Here is a 20755-nt window from a genome sequence, read left to right on the forward strand (position 1 = left end):
TAAAAAATTAAAGCTATAGGTGTTGTTTGTTGTATTACTGTTTCCTCTATCTACACTGCCCAGCTGAAGAAAACAAACATGAACATAGTCTTTCTTCCTTGTCTTTCACACAAAGAACTTATTGAATATACATTCCATATACTGTACAGAAATTGATCAGATTAGATAAACAAAAAAGGCAATAAATACTGTTTCATTGTTATCTCTTTCTTCTTTCTACTAAATTCAGATGAAGTGATGTAAAATACCCTAGGAGATATTTTATCTACTAAAATGCAGAAGTACTTCACAGTCTACTACTAAAGTGTCAATTACAGGTACATACCTAAGTTCAAATTTCAAATACACCTTGTGTTGATCACCTTTTGCATTTCCTGAGACAGGAAATTTTCAGGAAACCATTTGCATCATGGAGCAAAATACTCTACCTTAACTACAAGGAAGAGTCACTTACAATGTGATACACAAAGGAAATACGAAATGATGAAATTATTCAACAATTTAAAATATTTTTGATTCATGTACAGAAATAAACAGTACTGACCACGTGTGTGAATTAGCTTTAATCGCTTCCTTACCAATGTAGTTCGCTTGCTGGGAATAACGAGACGTATTTTTCAAATACCAAAAAGGTAATTTCACATTTCTGTGAAATTTAAGTAAAATGGCAACTATTACCTTCTAGAGTTTTTATACCTGAACAGCACAATATACTATCAGAATGCAACAAATACTTCTTTGACCCCACTGTAGTATTCAGTTGTAAACCATTCTCCTGCGAGGCTAATCATTTGTGCGTCTATCCCTTGTAAACTTCTGTATAAAATGTGAACTTTAGTTTTAATTTGTCAAAATACAGTCATACCTCAGGACTCAAAGACACCTGCAACACTATGAACTAGTGAACTCACTTAGTAGCCTAATAACATGTAATACAAATAGGCCTAAAAACTTTATAAGTATTGTCTGTTTAAAAACATTGTGATAAGCCTGTTGTTTTCAGTCTAATTAAATTCTACACGCATATTGTAATAGAAAACTAAAAATTCACTTTCTAAACTCGTATTATTAAAAAAAAATATTACCAAACACTCCATTTAAATCACACTTTCTGGGCATATATTTATTGTTCATGAAAGTATTCATACATGAGCAACTATGTTTTTTGTAAACATCATAGGGAATTAAAAAGATTGCTTACTCAAAAGTAGCAGAATCCAGCCTGTAATTTTAATACAATGATATAGTACTTTAAAAATAATTACTTCAGTTATATGCACATATATATCAATAGACATACACACACACACACTTACTTGTTTTTATATATGCATGTAAGCAAATGCATCTCTGCCACAGCCAGGTAGGGTATTAAAAGAAATGTACTTTTTTTTATTCATGTTCAATACATAGCAAAGATACACTATCCATTTACAACAAAATCATACCTATACAATATCAAATTCATATCAGGCTTTTCTGCAGTGCCAATAATCTTGTAGATTCTCTTTACTGAATATTACAACTATGAAGTCTTAGAAATACCATCACTTTAGAAGTTTATGCAACATTTAACATGCTGGTCAAAAGATAAAAAAGAAATGAAATATTGACACTATCTTAAGCAAGTAGAAAGATGAGGACCAATACCTGTAAAATACCTTAAGACTGGGAGAGAGATTTTCAGCTTACATTAAGTGGTAAATAATTTGTCTGTAAATACTTTCTTTCCTCTTTTTAGGTACACAAGATTCACAAAAAAAAGTGCCCCAAATTACAGTATGTCCTTGTCCATGTGCCCAGTTACATTCTCCTATTAGCAACACAGTGCTGAAAACACTCCTGTGAAATGTTTTCAAGATAGCCCAAGAGCCATGTGTAAAATGTGTTAATTCAAACTATGGAGAGTGTATACATATCAAATTTCATAATAAAAGTGTGTTCACCAAAGATCCTTCTGCTTCAACAACCTCTTAAAAGACAAATCATTGGCACCTCAAAAGAAAGGCACTAGACAAACACGATGAACGTCAGTACAGAAACTACATTCACAATAATCTACAGCTTGACACTGAAATAGTAACAGCATATGCATGTGCTCTTTCCCTCAAAATTCAGTACAAGTTTATAGATCTGAGAAACATGCACTACTATACAAGATTTAATACAAATTCTTATTTCAGAGAAGATGTATTAAGCTTCAGTTCTGAGACAGCTCACAGAACTAAAACAATTTACTTGATCACAACTGACAGAAGCAGAAATGAACCTACTGATTTTCTTTTAAAAAGAAGATCTCTTACCACAAAGACTTGCTACTTGTCTCAGAAACCATTTCCCCTCTGGGGATACTCAGTCAGTAGTATGTGATCAATAACTTCAGGTATTTCCATATTTGCAGAGGCATAGCATGGCATGATCTCTATTAAAACTTCCCATAGTGTTTCTTGCCTAATCTATATAGATGTAGTGTATCCCTCTACGTACTATAACATACTATGACAAGATGAGTCAAATGCAATTAATCAGTGTAAAAATATTAAAAATAATAATTTTTTTCAATTAGTCAAGAAATAATAAGGGTGTGAAGCCAAAGTGAAATAGGATATAGATACTACTTAAATTCCATTTCAGATCTCAAACTCATAATAAATATTCTTCCCTCCCTCCCAATTTTGGTTGCACGTTGGAGGTTTTTTGTTTTGTTTTGTTTTGTTTTTTACTGTAACTCTGAAGCTTGGAGCAATCACCTAAATACACTCACCTTGTCCCTCCTTCACCCTAATAACTGTGCAGTTATAACAATCTCATTCCTTTGCATTTGTACAAATCCTCTCCCACAGACCTATATTTAATCAAATTTCCAAAAACTATCATGACTGCATCAGCAGTCCATCAGCAAAACTCTCCATCCCCTATAACAAGAAGTAGCACTAATATTTCTTCTAAGTAAAGAGAAAGTATTGGGCAGGTCGGTAGCGTAGTTCTAGTAGCTGCTATTCCATCAGCTCTTCTTAGGATCATCAAATTAAATTCTGAACTCTGAAATATTTTATCAAGTTGCATATTTATATTTTAAAACACATTAAGCACATAAAAATACAGTAAGTGCTCAGGGGCGATGAATTTCTAGGCATTTAATTTTCATTCTTTTCTACAGAAATTCTGTAAATTCTTATAAAGATACCATTAGACACCAGTGTGTGATGGCCCATACAACTTGATGGCAAGAACTAAATGATACCTTTACAGCAATTACAGAAGTCTTTCAGAGTAATGAAGATCCATTACACTGTTAACATAGATTATATTTTAAACAAAATAGCTCGCTTGAGTTGTACAACACTCTACAACAAATTTCAAAAGTTTCTGTAAACAGCAACAAAAGGAGCATCTTTCAAAGTCACGGAGAAAATAAATCACCACTGGGAGAAAGTAAGGAGCTGAAAGCTGAGTGCAAGGTTGTCAAGACTAGTAAAGTGCTCAGACAACTACAGTGAGAAAAGACCAGTGGATGACAACAGTTCAAGCAAAGAGACTTGTCCTTTCAAAAGGTTTGATTTCGGAAGATTTTTAATAATATATGCAAAAATTTAATAATTCCCTCACATTTAAAATAAATATATAGGTTTTTTGGGCTGTAAAATCATAAACATATAACAAATTATAAAAACAAATTATGTATAGCTATTTAAGGGATTTACAGTAAAATGTATAAATCAGTTTCCTTAATAAAGGGAGTGAGTGGTCAACTTGGAAGTGGTAAAAGTCTAGCAAGTGCTTCACGTGTCTCAGATACTGTGGTCATCAGACTGTGGTCATACCTATATCTACTTCAGTTTATCCACCTGAGCGTAAGTAAAACAAAATAAGCTTTAGTAAACATTTCTTTCAGAATTTCACAGAAATGCAGTAGGAAAATGCAAAAAATTACGAAGAGATATTAATAAGACTCCAATAACTCTAAAGGAGCAATTCAACAAACCAGGCTATATATCTCTCACCCAATTTCTGCATTTTTTTTCAAGCAGCTGAGGGCATTATATAACACTTCATCTCTAACTACTGCAGAGAAATGACAAGAGAATTAAACTGTAAATAAGTGAAAGATACAGAAACAAACCTTTTTCATACCAGAAAGACTCTAGAAAATATTAGTAGTAACTGGCTTATGCTTATTTGGAATGACAAAGGTTTCTGGAGAAAACCATACTATTTTGGTTTGTCTTCTTTATTTAACTGGAATTCCTCACATTCACCTTACAACTTCATGGACAGATTACTGTGAGAACTCAGTAAAGAGTGTAATTTCCATGGGTCCTGCTGAAATCAATGGAATTCTAGTGGTCACAATGGTTCCAGCATATGAACTAAAACACAGGATCAGCACCTTGTATATAAATATAAAAAAACAACTAAAAAAAGCCACTTTGCTACAGATTAAACACTTGCTGCAAATAAACAAAACACTGCAATTTCTACTATTCCAAAGTTCAGGACTTTTCTATGAAGTTGTATGAAAATGCCAAAAAAAGGATTGCTGAGGAGACACGTCCATGTGACTCGATCCTTTCAAGCTTCATCAAGAAAAGCAGTTAATAATCACAACATTTGAAAGGTGAGATTCTTAAGCCTGAAACTACTCATTTCCAGCCACACCACAGTATAAAGGTAGTGTTGGTAGGGAGCTTATCTCAATGGTAACAAGATTTTAGTATCTACTATTCTGAATCCTGAAACAACTACATGAACTGTATGAAAAATAGAAATCTCAGATTTCAAATTAAACTAATGGGTAGTTCCTGTCATTCCTACCAAACTAGACTGCTCCTAAATCAGAAACAAAAAAGCATTTCCTAAAATTATATTTACTGTAGGACTAGTAAGATATTAGCTTTATAATCTTTAAACATTTTAAAAAACATACTAGATCTATGCCTGCAGTCAATTAGCAGACAAGATATAACAATGGAAGTTTTAGTATATTTTTTGCAAGTTTAGGGTTTTCCCTGCCCCTCAAAAAAATCTTTTCCACTTGCAGTTTCAAATAATTTTTTTAAAAAATTCGAAGTAACATAGAAAAAACTATGTTACTCATCAGTATCCAGTAATCTGCAAAAGTCTGCACCATGTACCAAACAGAAAAAATCGAAGTAAACTAGAAATCTTTCAGCAGTTCTTTGGAACTCAATCTTTCAAATACTTTTTTTTTTTTAACAAAAACCACTAGCGATGCATCATATACCTCTTCAGTTTTTACCACAAGCTAGTCACATGTCAAGAACTCCCTGTGTGCAAAGCATTAAAAACAGTAGGTGTAGATTATTCCACACACTACAGACATGCATCCTGCAAGAAGCTATCAGGATAAGAATTTAGATTACAGTAACACTTTGATTAGAAACACAACTACAAGAATAAAGGAAGTAAGCATAACTATGCCAAATTTTTGTTCTACTTTGGTCATGTAGAGTTATCCCATGCACGTGTTCTGGAAGCTCAGCATGCAAGTTACGAAGTTTAAAAAAACCAGCCCACCAACCAAACCAACCCCCAGCATTTTCCCTGAATATTCTTGAACTACAATGTCAATGAGATGAGATGCCAATATTCTCATCATCTTTTTACTCTTCAAAATTCAAATTCAGTAGTAGTGCATATACATTCAAAAGATATAATAATTTGAACATATCTGTAATAAAGACATTTAATAACAGATTTTTCAGCTCTCAATTTCTTTCTCAGTGTAGTCAATGCATTAGGAAACAACTGCAGCAGCAACAGCTCACATAAGCCACTGTTCTTGTTCTTTTCTGTACTTCTCAGACCACTTCTGAGTAAGCTCTAGGTAAACATTTGGTTTATGCGGCTTATAATCAAGGTAAACCACCTGTCCAGTCCGTTTGGGGACAGCTTTTTCAATCTGAGTTCCCTCATGCCATTCATTAAAAGATGTAATAGAAATGATTTCTGGTCGCACCAAAAGGGCTGCACTGAAGGCAGTCTCATAGTACTTCCCATTGACACGATTACGGGTGTTGTGGTTGTTCCATGGTCGGATACTGGTATCAATATACCCTGGCCCCACACTTGGAATAAACATTAAGTTGTTACTATCACAAAAGGCTTTTAAACTTGCCCAATTATGATGAGATGAACCATAGGAGAAGCCATTGGTGGCAAAGTACGTGTACATTCCATCAAAGCCGCTTCTGTGAATGTCATGCTTATGTCTTTCTTCTACAAGAAGTGCAATGAATAACGCATCATACGGAGTATTTCGAATAGTCTGGGATCCAGAAACAGTTAACAGATTCGCCCATATTTCAGGAATTGTTACGTAAGAATCATAAACATAAAACATTGGAAGAAATCTGCCCGTGCTGGTCTTATGCCTGTAAAAGGCTGGATGGCCTCCATATCTATAAAGCAAGCAAGTATCATTAAGACAAAATTTGCCATTTGGAAAACACTGTTTCACAATCTGAGCTGAAGACTTTTCTTAAAAAAACTAATTTAAAAAGACAGTGCATGTGCTTCAAAACATAGCAGTTCATATCCATTTTCAGTCCAGTAGTTGCTGAAATATTAAATAAAGAAATATGCAAAGAACCTTTAAATTACTACAGATTAGTAACTTAGTGTCGAACTGCACTATAGGTATTGGTTTTCTCTGAAGAGCAATTCTCTAATTCAGTATGAAATAAGACAGTCTAAGTAGCATTGGTAAACAAAACAACTAGTAGCTGTACAGGATTTTAATTCAGCTTGATAAATTATTAGAGGTCAACACGTTAAAGCTCTACGTGCTAGTTTGTCACTATAAAAAATGTATGTTTAATTTATATATCATGCAGCTAATACTTTAATTGCTTTAATCTGAAGTATCATGACTTGTGATACTAATGAATGTTGAAAGCAACTGACATTTGAGTATCTATGTAAAATTCACACTTCAGTATTTAAAAAACAGACTGAGTTTTGTACCACTGCAATATGAACAAAGTTTCTTATAGTTTTCTTCAGTCTTGGTACATGTTTTTACATACTCTTCCAAGCTTTAGATAATATACAGAAGTCCCCTAAACCAGCATGCAACGAACCCCAGAGGAAACCATTCTGAAAGCACTCACTTGTCTATGATGTATTTGACATTGTGGTACATACTGCGATCATCTCTATCTTTGTAAGGTTCAATATGAAAAGTCACCTGAAAGATGAAAAACTAGTAAGAGCAACACAAACGTAAAATACTATTGAATACATGGGTACCGTGTATTATATGAAGCGAGTACCAGTCGCATTAAATATAGTTCCTCTTTACAGAGCAAACATTTTGTTAGTCTGTTTTGAGAACAATCCAACCCTAATTCAACTCCTGCACTGCTAAGATTAGAAGCTTCAGATCCAAAGAAGTTTGCTAATAGAGTAAATATTTAGTTTTGTACATTAAAACAAAACACTGCTTTTGTTTTTCCTAGGCTACAGCGAATAGTAAGCATGCTTCAGAAAACTTAAAAGAACTACAGCAGAAACTAAAAATTGAAATAAAATATTATCTATTCAAGTGTCAAAGAACTGATTAGCCAATGAAATATTTTAATATTTAATTTCTAAACAATGTATGAAATTTGCGATAGACAATTCTCCAAGGAGAGTTTTCAGTGTCAAAATAGATTTTAAGATATGGGATATGAAAACTTTAATTTAAAATTTTATAGATTTATCAACAGCAGTAAACTTTTGGAACTAAATCTAATATAATGTGCTGCCACTGCTCTGAATTTCAAGCTTGGAGCTTATGGTATTATTTAACCTATACATGTGAAGTAATTTCAATGTAAAAATGCTATTGTTTAGAAATATACAATTAAGTGGAAGAGTATATTACATTAATCAAAGCAACTAGTTTTTCAGAAGCAATTTTAGGCAGAATGCATTTAACAAAGTCTTCAACAACTCGCCAAGAGTAGCAAATTTCCATTGTAGAGCCAGTATCTATCTCTATTAGGTACAAACTACAGGAAAATACAGTTTAGACTAAATCACTAGGACTGACAGGATAGGTTGAAGAGCACTATAATTTCATATTTCATTTCCAACTATCAAAATCAGGCAAATCAAAAGGACATATCTTTTAGCAGACTTGTATTTAGCAGACATAATAAAAATGTATTTTGTATGTTGGTTTTGGTCTACCGACATTCCTAACGCTTAACTGTACTAACTTACTAGCGCAAGAATGTTTAAAAACATTACTGTGAAGGCAGCATTCCCTGGTAGTACCTATACTTCATATCTATATTCCAGCAATTATTCCAAGCAATAACAGCAGTTCCATCCATATTCCAATTATTACCATACTATTACATGCATCTTCCTTGGTAGCTTATTTCATTTTGCCTTGGCTCCTTTGAGAGACTTGAATGTTAACAAGTTCTTTTAGGTAAGAGCAAGCTCCATCACATGATCTGAAAATCTGGGGGAAGGATAATACTTTTTTGTTTTCTTTTTAATAATTTACTATTACATATGTGCAACTTATGCCACATAATGTAATTCACACAGCATTTTTAACAGTTTCAAAATTACTTCTGTATCTGATTTAACCTTCCTACTTTCCTCCTGCTTGTCAAAGAGTCTACAGTTGCTACTAGTGACAAGAAATTTCTCTGAGAATCTGCAACTTGCATGACCAACTAAAACCAGAGCAGATGAACAGGCTGTATTTTTAGTCCCCAGTACAGACAACACCCTCCAGATATGAAACATATACAAATTAGATAATTAAAAAACTCAAATTTATTACTCAGCAAGACTAAAAGGCAATGCTTTATACTAAGGGAAAATACAAGTTTTACTCTAAAAATAAACAAAATCAAACCACAATTTTAGATTTTACTGATGAATCCATGTAATCTTTAATTGATTTGATATTTCACCTATTTCAGGAAGCCAGTAATTTAGCCTTTCTATCCTGTCATGCCCTGAAAAAACCTAAAGTCAGAGCAGCACCTCTTTGACCTTACTGTCCAAGGCAAGTGTTCCGGACACCTTCTGGAGTAAAGACATTCATTCAAACTAGAACGTCTAGATCCCTCTTTATTACTCACAGATGCTTGCTCCTGACCTCTATGATCAGGCACCAGCAAGTTATGCGGTAATGCAAAAAATGAGGTTAGTCTTTCTTCTTTCTCAAAGTTCCTTCGTTTATAGATCATTGTATTCCAAATATTATCAAATATGTAATACTTCTCTCAACTCCGAAGACTCATTTGAAAACAACATGTTGTCTAATTTTAAAAACTGTTTCCTAAAAAAAAAAAAAAAAAAAAAAATATCCATAACACCATACCTTAGATTCTGTAAGCTTTAGATCTGAACCAAAACAGAAAAAAGGCAGATTGTGATATTTATTTTAGTTATAAGGCAATATTGCTTAGGTCTTATCAAAATTCAGTGTAATTCAAAGGGCACTTATAACTGCTTCTATGACCCCAAAAAAGTGCAGCGTAATAGAAGGCAGAAACAGAAGCCACCATTACGTGACAAGCCTCTCTGCTCTACACTGTAAGTCGAATGTAGTAAACTGTTAACAAGGTTTACTGTCCTAAGTAGTCCTATTTTATGCGTCTTAAAAATACTTTACCTTTAGATTATATTTGTGTGCATAATCCAAAATAACAGGCACCAAATCATCAGTCGGTTCTCCATTTTCATCAGCCATACCTGGTGGGTACCACGAAAGCACTATTACACCTGAAAATACAAAACTTAAGTTTTAAATCATGTTATAACATACACGTTATACGTTAAACAACATTGTCATGAGTTATAATTATTGTTTCATGTGAAATCTACATAATATAAATGAGAACTTCAAATTACTTTTTAACCAATTACAAAATCTCAGTATTCTCAGAGTGGATTTTAACTTTTCTCCTCGTTTAAAGGACAACAAAACAAACAGTGGTAAGATCATCTGTCAAGGGAACAGGTTTGTGCTCAGTGTTCCAAGCCTGACACTCAGAGCCATTACTTCCCACTTTTCAGCACAGCCTCCTAACGTCTAGGTTGTACCAAGAGAAGGAGAATGTTCCCAACTAAGGCATTATAGCTGTGCCACAGTACAGCCAGAGAATATCAAGATACATAGGGTTAGAGAACACTCAAGAGATGAGCGCTATGCATGTGATGAAAGAGATTCTCACTTTATGAAACTTTATTCCCCACCATATTTCTGCATTGTGCCTCTGGCTCCACTACAAAACAATCATTTCATACTAAAAGCAGTGACTGTAATCCCACAACCTTCCTTTTTGCTACAAGCGGTTACTATGGTGTAATCCACCCTTCCAACCATGTGAAATTAGGTTTTAAATTTATTACCTAAAAAAATGCTTGAGTAACTCAATAATTTAAGGATGTTACTATTCTTGTCAAAAAAGATGACAACAAATACAATGTCCCTATACTGTAAATTTTCCTAATGCTCTCCATGAAAGCAAAAGAACACATACCTCTTCAGAAAGGCTAAATCCTTTCCTTCTAAAATTAAATGCTGTCAGATAAATAAATTAGAACTTTTAGGTGTGTAGCTGGAAATAATATCAGGAAGAAGACAAAACAGAAAGAAATACATGAAATACTGATGTAGGAGTATCTCCCTAACAATACTATTTACAACATATGGAAGAATAAGGCAATGTCTTTTTAACTAGTTAAAGATGTAAGTACATGAATCAGGTCACTGAGATAGGGAAGTATATACTCTAAATTCCATCCATTTTACCAACATTATAACATTTCTGACTAACAATTTCCAAACAAACAAGTCCAAAATTATGAAAAAGAAAGCATAAATTAGAGTCAATATACAGTCATCTTCTAACACCAAAACCAGAAATTTGAGCTCACTATACACAGAAGTTAGTTCAACTACCCTCAGCATATTTTCTCCATATTTTATAAAAAAATCACAAATAACAGACTATCACAAGAGATAGTCTGCTCAAGGACAAGAAAAATGCAATAGTTTACTGCATTTTATCACTGTATGTTTTATTTCACACAAAAGAAAGGGACAGAATTCAAATGAGCAAGATATGTAAAGGACAAGTAGCACAGCAGCAACAAACTCAAGTTACACTCGAGGTGTCTTGAGTACAACATCTGTCAGGACCCTCTTCTATACCTTTAGGAAATAGAAAAGTTCAGGAGACAGAATTGTTCATCAAGGAACCTAAATTCACATTTGCATTGGTCATTCCCTGAGGAAGACTACTTAATATTTTCTTTCCTGTGGTTACAAAATAAAGTTATCTACCACTTCAGGAGTATAAAAAGGATGGACTCGATGCCAAAACCAATAGCATAAGCACGTTTAAAACCAGAGTAGAGTCATTCAAGACAAATGAAGGACTTCCAAACTGGACTTCCACAAAAATAGGCTGGTGCAAAAAAATAAATTTCACCAAGCAATCTGAGGAATAAAATCTATTGTATTAATCTGTTAAAAAATAGGAAATAAATAAATAAGGAAAGAATTGTAAAATATAAGAACAATGTAAAAAAGTACTGCATGAGACTCCTGCTGCTCCAATCTCTTATATGCCTTTGATCATTACACAATATAGGCTGAAAGAACCACGTACATTTTTCTCCTTTTGTAAGATCCTTGATAATGCCTCAAAAAAGGCTAGAAGAAAAATTATTATTTACCAGAATGTAAAATGCAGTCATGGATTAGACATTGGCTAAGAGACAAAAAGAAGAAACTGTAAATAGTCAACCTCACAGTACACAAAAAATGAACAAAGTATAATTCTCATTAAAAAAAGATGCAATATTTGAAGTAATGACCTGAGGGAAAAAAGTTGATGATTTCTGTTGGTCAAATCTAGACAGAAGAAAACAAATTCAAGTGTACTTAAATCCTTAAGTCAGAGTAACAGCAGAAAAAAAAAAAAAAAAAAAAAAATCACTTATTGACAAATATAAGTAACATGTTACAAAGAATATGTCACAGGAAGCATGAACTACTCGGTCACATTGCTAAGTTTTAAATGGAAAACTAACTTAAGCTACTAAAAAACCTTATTTTGCAAAGTATTTTTCCTAGTATTTGGTGCCTTTTCCACTAGCAGTTCAGCTTTATTAGACATTTGTATTAAGAGGATGAGAAACCTCACAGATTCTTCTAAAGCTACAAGTGCACCTTCTGCTTTCATCACTCTATCATGCATTATTTTGCTTTAGATAAGTGCTTACTGGCAACTAATACCTGAGATTTCTCTGCAACAGTTTTCCCACTGTTGCTGGTGTTCCTGTTAATGGAATTATTGTATTACCAAAAAGGGTGAGAAATTTCCTATGTTTGTATTAACCCTTGTATAAAATACAGGTTAGATTAAAAACCAGGAGAAAACAATAACCAAGAAGTCAACATGATACAGGTAAACACTACTACTGGGAATATAACAATTACATCAAACCTTAATGATTATGTGAATGAAAGTGATTCAATTCAAGGTGATTAGCACTCTGAATAACGCTATGAGCTCTGCTCATGTTGCTGAACATTTACAGAAGCTGTTCAGAGTTTAATATTAGCCTATTATGACTGCTTATTTTAAAGAAGAACATAAAAAGGACCGTAAAGCCCAACAACAAAGAACGACACCAAAAATGTATTGAATATTCTTATGTATATAGTCCATCTTATTTAGAGAAAGGGAACATCAATCTGTATTGGAAAAAAGATACTTTTGGACAAAGAAATAAACTATAATTAGCTACACTGAAACTATCACACCTGAATTCAAGAAGGTATTTCCATACCTAATAGGAACACCCATAAATACACTGCATAAAATATAAATTGTATAAAAGCTATAATCCTACACGCTCTTTGACATATGAATTAATTCATAATTGTTATTACACACAAAGAATTCAGAAAAAGACCCACTCCTGTTTGAATGGACTGCTCCATAATCATGTTAACATGATTTACTGAAACCTGTTCTTAAAAACTGAAGCATTCATCTCTAAAAATAAAATACACAGACAATATATTCTCGCAATGGTTTCTGTATTTTCTACATAGTTATCAATGCTTAACAGTAAGTCATGAAACACGTGTACCTACAGGATTACAAATACAGTTCTTACATTTCTGTGCTGTTACACTCATCAGACACAGCTTTGAAGAGGTAGGTTTCGGCTGGGGGTTAAAACTCAGAAATACAAAGACATTTACTAGTTTCAGACATTTCCAGAATTACACAGAAAAATGGAAGAATGGGTCAGTTGTGTTTGTTCACATATTTAAGGCTGGATAAATGAACAACATGCTGAAACGTTAACATGCATTACCAGTTGAAGCTGAACGCATTTGTTTCATGTGGGCTTCTATGACAGAAGGGTCTTTGGAACTGTAAGATCCGAGTTCAGGATAAAAGTTGGCCCCAATGTCCTCAGGAGGATTATGCCTTCCCTTTGGATAATTGTTTGCAATTTTGGGATCCCAATGTGGCAACAATGGATGGTTCCAGTGAATATATTTACCATCAAACTGTGGATTCCCAAACCAACTATAGTAGAATATGTGAAAGTTATAATTAGGAGAAGACAGCTCTTCTTCCAGCTTGTTTACAGGAGGCATAGATGCTTTCATAGTATTGACTGCGATACTATGCAAATTACTGACACGCGTTACAGTATCTCCTTGAACCCTATTTAGTGAATTCTGTTTATTGTCTAAGAGCACTGTCCGTTGTTGAAGCTCGGGCAACAAACCAAGTCCAAATGGATCCCCAAAGCCAGCTCTGTCAGGTCTCAGAGTCTTCAAAGCCATCATTATGGAGCAAATAAACAAAATAAAAAGCAACAAAATGATGCATGTTCTTCTGCGAAATCTTGCCATGATGTCATAGTTCAGAATCCAAACAGAAGAATTTTGGCCGCAACTGATCAAAAGACAAATATTTTAAAGTCAGATTTCTTATTACCTAATTCAACAGTATAAAATGCTTCATAAAGTTTCTACATAATAGAAATAATATGAGACAAATGTGACGCATACCCTGACTGCATAAATAACAGCCCTTTGTAGGGGTGAGCAAAAAACATTTCTGCATTTGAGAATGTGTGTCAGGTTCTGAGGTTTTACCACCAAGGACTCACATATTTTACAAAACATCTTACTTTTGAACTTCATTGTGCTCCTAACCCAAATAAATCCCATGAAATGGAAATTCTGGTTACATTATTTCAGAACTATCATGTTTTGACAAGTCTGATAGAAATAGCACAGAAAATAGAAGAAAAAAGCAGAAGCCATGAAAGGAGAATAATGCAGCAGAAGAAGAGTAAAGGACAAAATGGGATATGATAGAAGTACAGCTTATGTTCAGAATACAGGTTTCATTTACTAGCTTATTTACCAACTTCAGACGAACCACTTTGTGTTTAGTTAACCAATACATTGACTAAATAGTTTGGCAAATTAAACTCAAAACAATGATGCTTTGCAACTTTACACATCTAAAATTCTAATTTATTTTCTGAACTATGTAAACAAAAACCAGCATAGCATTAAGAATGTACCTCAACCAGAAAGTTGGCTGCTGGCAGCCTGTTAGTACAATGTCACAGCTGCGTGACACTTCATGTAGAATTCCAGGACTAAGTTCAAAACAAGACCAATAGTTCAAAGCAAGATTTGAGCCCTGCAAGTAGGGGGAAGAAAATCAGTATAATGGAATGCCTGATTACATTATTTATAACTTTAATTCCTGTTCAACATTAAACACAAGACAGCCAGAGGAAAGGATTAACGAAATTTAGGTTACCATAGAATTATGTGGAACAAGATTATGCATAAAACTGACAACACTAAACTGGAAAATCTTAGAATAAATTTCTGATTCAACAGCCATTAGACATTGCATAGCTGCGATTTTGTATTTCTGTCATTGACCTCCACATTTTAGAATCTTACTTTAATTCACTGGGATACACACAGGTCCTTTTAAAATACATAAAAAGTATCTCGCCTTAGTTTGCTACCAATGTTCTTTACTACTGTTAAAGTTCATTAACATATAGCTCCATTGTCACAACACACTATTTGTTACTGCTGTGATAATTTTAAATAAGGAATTTTAGAATATGCTTTTTAACAATACAGCCTGAATTGGATTAGCAGTATGACACTGCCAAAAATGGAGGTTCTCCTTCCATTTCCAACCTTACTCTGTTCATCTTGCTGTTTACTTTTAGTTATCTCTGGGATTCATCTGGTTTTCACAGTAAGGTCACTCATACACTTCAACAGCAAAACCCTGTTAACATCTCAAAAATAAACAACAAAAAAACCCCAACGCACTTTCACCTTGTTAGAGAGCTGACTCAAGTGAACGAGTATCACAGCACTAATGCCAACAAAAGAATTAATAGCACAGATGGGGGAAGGGAAGAGAACAAAAATGATGCTGCTCCTTTTGCCCAACTGGATTGCGAAACCATAGCCGGGAAAATGTTTTTATGGCATATATGCCATGTAAGACTTTTTGTTAACTCATTTTACATCACTTTACATCAAATTACAGGGTTCTTTTTCAATAGCTCACAATCCATCCCAAGATCTTAGAATTTTGTCAAAGAGATTATTTGGAGTCCAGAACATTTTTCTTCTAATAAAAAATTAACTTTAAACACATTCAAACTAGTTCTACTATTTTTCCTGACCTTTTCAATCTTCTTTCTAGTCTATCATGCTACCCCTCCCTGCAAGTTTAACTCAATTTTTGGATTAGACAAACTGAAGTTTTCTAAAAGGTCAGGATTTTTTTTTTTAAAGGTAACAACATTATTTACGTGGCTAGAGTATTAATGAATTCAGTTTAATTTAACCCAGATGCTACTGATCTTCATTAAACAATATACAGGACTGCCAGTGATAAATGACTTCTGCAACTGTTATTTTATCTCATCTCTTCTGTAAAAAAGAATTCATGACTGTAATGTCTATAATCAGAATGTTCATAAGGTCTTTCATTTGGGCTTTCCTATACCATATCAAAGAAACTGTTCCTTTTTATTCTTTGCTTGACATATCTGCTACTAAATTCCTCCTCTATTGCATCAAGATTTCACTATCATAAAGTGCTTTTTCTGAAGTGTCAGGAATTGGTCCTGGTGCTCCATGTTCTTATTTCAACAAGTATTTTTTCAATGGAATATTTATCATGAAAGTATACTAAAAAACAAGCAGCACACTTACTAAAATTTGACTAGCATCAGGACAGACCCTGGTCTACCACAGAATATTATGAACCTCTAGTATGCTTATACAGAGGCTCAGCATCGAAGTACAAAATTTCTAGAACAAGTAAGTGATACCTATGGCAAAGGCTTGTGTTTCGGGGAGACATCAGTCTCAAGGATGATGACATAATTCAGCCCTGTCATAGACACCTATACTGTAAAAGCTGCATTGAAGAGCTACAGGTTGGCAATACTTGCATTATGTCATTTAATCTTGTTCAGAGCTACTCTTTAGAGACAGTGGCAGATAAATTACGCTCATCAACACTAGTGCCACAGCAGAACGGTAATATTGGGGAAACAGATTGAGCAAACATGCCGTGTGAAACAGCTACCTGAAGTTATATCTATCCTTGGAACTGGAAAAAAAATCTTAGAATACATTTCTGATTCAACAGTCATTAGAGCTAGCATAGCTGTGATTTATATTTCTGTCATGGAAATCCAAATTTTAAAATCTGACTTCAATTTAGCGTGGTACACAAGTCATTCCCACATACTTATGAAGTATCTTGCCTTGGACAGTTGGGTGCATTTGGACCTAACAGCAATTCCCTTTCTTAGTAGGAAAAAGTCAACCTGAATAACTTCAGCTTTATGCAGATTAAGATCTCACACGCAGTTATTCTAACTCATATGATGACTTGTTAGCTAGTAGCAGCTTTTGGATTCTAACCCCAAGTTTGACCCATGTTGGTATACCAGCCAAAAATGTAAGTAGTTCAAGCTCTTTCTCTTGCCTAGTGAATTCATTTTAAAAGAACAAAAATATCTGTTTGTAACAGTTCAGAAGGAAGGACGAGTTAGTTTAGCTCACCAGTCTCTGCTTATGGGCAAAGAACAGGTCTAATGTAGAGCAACGCTTTACCAGAATAATAGGCATCTTCAGCTATTTCTGGATCAGAGACTTCCTGAACAAAAGGTCATTTCTTTGTACAACGTGAAAAAACACCTTCTGTTTAGAAACTCACCTGCTAGTTTAATTTGATGCCCCTAGCTCTCAAATTAGAAGGGAGAGTAAGCAAGCATTTGTTTACATTTAATATTTACATTTGCTACTTCACTAATAATTTAATTCCTTCTATCAGGTTCTTTGAGTTTTCCGTTAGAGAAATTTCTAGTCTGTCTAGTCTGTATATTGTATGACTATCACTGGATGCATGTAAACATTTTTGAGGTGTTTCTTTTCTGTACTGTTTCAGCACCACTACATCCTTCCTTCCTGAGATCAGGGGAACACATCTGAATACATTGTGACTTTCAACATACATCCTGGACATAAAATTGCCTTTTTTTTTTTTTTTTTTAAATTTTGCTCCCTATCCCTTTTCACGAAATTTCTGCTTTCTATCAATTCAGTTCACAGCTAATGTACACAATCTGACCACTAAATCTAGTTCCTGAGTGGTAAAAATGAGCTTAGAGGTCATTACTGTGAAATTAAATTTGTTTTCTTTACTCCATGCATTACAATAGATATTATTTAAATAAATTTAATATTTTTTTTTAATTTTTTTTTAATCACCCAGTCACTCCGTACTGGAAAGTTCTTTGGCAAATTTTCCACTGAAAGGTGCCTGAAGAAGTCAGGATCTTCAGTTAACTCTGTCAATGTACTCTTGACTACCACACATACTTTTCCAAATCATGAATAGTTTGTTACCTTCAGGTCCAGACCAAAAGCACAGAAGTCAATTGATGTCTTTTGGTTTCTCCTTTTATGATTACGGACGCTACAATTTCCTTCGTTACACGTCAGAAAAATACAAAGCTTTGCCATGAAAGGGTAAACCTATATTTGCATAAACTTCAGTTCCCTTCTCCAAAAAAATCTTACGTTATTTTACTTTTAGTTTGTAAGCTGCTACATCCACTTTAAAGCACAAAATAAATGCAAATCTATTTATCCCTCTATTACCATCTCTGTTCCAAATTAATTTGTTTTTAATATGGGAATAAATAGCATGAAACTCATCACAGTAGTACAAAATCTCCAGCTGTTCTTCCTAAAACAACTAATACCTCCATGAAAAAAAAAGAAATGGGCCTGTAAGAAAAGCTGAAGTATTTTCTAAACTGCTCCCCAAACTTGACAGCAAGCCTGTCTCAAGGATAACCTCTCCCATTCAAGCTCAAACTTGACAGTAATGGGCTTTTTTTTTTCCTCCCTTACTGCTGCTTTTTATACCCGTAAGTTATACTGCAGGCAAACCTTCTGTTTGTCCTCTCCACTATATGAAGAAAATAGCATGTAGATGGACAGCAGAGCTTTTTTTCCCCATCATGTTTCCCAAAACAAGGATGTTTCTTTAGTCAGAGAAAAAAAAAGGGGGTTAATTACTCTAGATCATTTCGGTCATATGATAACTCAAGTTTCCATACCCCGCCCTATGGGTTGTTTTTTCCAGTTTTACTGATTCCAAAAAAAGAAAAATGGAATGCAAAGAAAGTATGTTCAGATAAAGCAGATGTATCAATTTTAGTAATAACCAGCAAATACTGTAACTTATTTGTTCTGATGTTCCTTAAACATAACAAATGAAAGTGAAATACAGAAGACAGCTCTGAAAATCTGACTTTCTTGATGCAAGGGTCAGGTCATCCAAAAGTCACTGAGGTTGGTAGCTCATGGCCACTATCAAAGCTTCTCAGCTAAGTTTTCTAAGCTTATCTTCTCCTAAGAGATTTCCCAGCTCCAAGAACCTGAAAACTCTGAAGTGACAGATCAGGTCTAGATAGAGCTAAAGCTTCTAGGCCTTCAAAGCCCTTCATTCTGGAGCTACAGTGCAGGTGTGCACCCAGAAACATTACTTTGGTTCCCAAGTGACTGACCAGGTGAGATTTAGTAAACTTCCCAAGGGTTGATAAGTCTGTCCAAACCACCACATTTACATGGCACACTCTGGTATGGGGGACACAAATAATAAAAAAAGCAACAGAGGCTGACCACATCTTCCTTGTGAGAGCCTCAGGACTGTTTCTAGTATTAGAAAAACTGGGAAATTTCTCAAAATGTGCCTGTATAGGAAAAGTCTTTTTCTAAAGACTTTTTTAAAAAGCCCTTGAAAATCATTAAAGATGGAAGAAGACATTACATATGGCATGCAGACACTTTATAGCTGTGCTTACATGCTAGAATATATGTATTTTTTAAGCACTTCCAATAATATAAGGTTTCTTTTTGGTCCACCCAACTTAGAAAGAGGTATTTGAAATATGACAATTCCAACATGAATAACTCTATCATTCACAAAACACGGAATGTGATTTTTTCGCTAACCATATCTGAATTTAAGAAAGATAGCAGCAAGAAAAAAAAACGATCCTGATGCATCTCCTTTGCTCTAAACACGGTAAGACAGCCTCCAGCATTAAATTATATTTAATATATAAGAGCGTTTGATTTCAACGTGCCAGCGTTGTCCTGCTTTGAAAGGACATTGAAACACACACCTAACTTTGAGCTGCTGCGGGCCACGGGAAGAAAGCAACGTTCAGCCAGCTTCCTCATCGAGAGCTACCCGCGAACCAGCTTCCCGGGGCACTTCACAGCACAGGCGGCTGCAGCGCGAGGCTGTTTGACAAGAGCGTAAAGTAAGAAAGGGAAGCGAAGCCAGCTCGCCGCCTTGCTCCCCTTCCCTGAGCAAGCCGCCAAACGACGAGCGTTCACACTTCCCCCCACCACCGACGAGCCAAGCGCCGGAGCTTTCGGCCAAGCACCAGCCCCCTGCCAGAAGCCGAGCGCCCGCCGCGGGCGAGAGGCGCGGCGAGGGGCCTTCGCCGGAGCGAGGAGGGAGGGCACCGCCCGCGGGGCGCCCCGGCCCCTCCGACCACGGCTGCGGGCCAGGGCGGGCGCCTTCCCCGCCTCCCCCAGCCCCGAGGAGCGCCCCCGAGGAGGGCCCGACTCCGAGCAGCACCAGGGCTGCGCCGCGGCGCCCGGCCCGGCCCGTCTCCTCGCTGCCCCTTCCCCAGCGCCGCGGGGAGGGCCGCCGGGACGGGTGCTCCGTGGGCCGCCGCCGTTACTCACCCGCCCGAAGCAGGGGCGCTGCCCGACGGCCGGTGGGCGGGCGGGCGGGCGGGAAGGGGGGCGCGCTCGCGGGGCAGCCGGGCGCGGCGGCAGCGGCCGGGCGGGCCGGGGAAGGGCTCTGAGGCGGGGTGGGATCGCACCGCTCCGCCGGGGCGGGGCGGGAGGCGCGCATGCGCCAGCAGGGGCGCATGCGCGGGGCCGGGGCGGCGGGGGAAGCGCCTCGGCGGGCGTCCCGTTAAGCGGCGGTTGCAGCCGCCCTCCCTCTTCGTGAGGGGTTGTGAGGCCTCGGCGGCCGTTACCGCAGGCTTGGCGGGGGGGGGGGGGGAAGGCGAGCCCCTCAGCCTGCCTGAGGTAGGGCGCTCGCTGGGGCTCCCTGGCTTCTCCCTCCTGTGAGGA

At 36.1% G+C, this 20755-nt stretch overlaps 1 protein-coding gene across 3 annotated transcripts; it reads right to left on the reverse strand.

Moving 5' to 3' along the window:
- Positions 1 to 1096: 1096 nt before the first annotated feature.
- Positions 1097 to 20466, reverse strand: MANEA (mannosidase endo-alpha). 3 transcript variants are annotated; one of them, XM_029995962.1, is made up of 6 exons: positions 20452 to 20466; positions 20360 to 20408; positions 13378 to 13970; positions 9650 to 9759; positions 7134 to 7210; positions 1097 to 6422 (listed from the first exon to the last, which is right to left on the reverse strand). In XM_029995962.1, exons 3-6 carry the CDS (start codon positions 13925 to 13927, stop codon positions 5786 to 5788), a joined length of 1374 nt encoding a protein of 457 aa, XP_029851822.1. In that variant the 5' UTR covers positions 13928 to 13970; positions 20360 to 20408; positions 20452 to 20466; the 3' UTR covers positions 1097 to 5785. The 3 variants fall into 3 exon arrangements, with proteins under 3 accessions (XP_029851822.1, XP_029851812.1, XP_029851805.1); XM_029995952.1 differs by having other exon boundaries at positions 20360 to 20464; XM_029995945.2 differs by lacking the exons at positions 20360 to 20408; positions 20452 to 20466 and adding an exon at positions 19786 to 20302.
- Between the last annotated feature and the right edge of the window lie 289 nt (positions 20467 to 20755).

Source organism: Aquila chrysaetos, chromosome 2 (genome assembly GCF_900496995.4).
Source record: "Aquila chrysaetos chrysaetos chromosome 2, bAquChr1.4, whole genome shotgun sequence".
Classification (NCBI taxonomy): Eukaryota; Metazoa; Chordata; class Aves; order Accipitriformes; family Accipitridae; genus Aquila; species Aquila chrysaetos.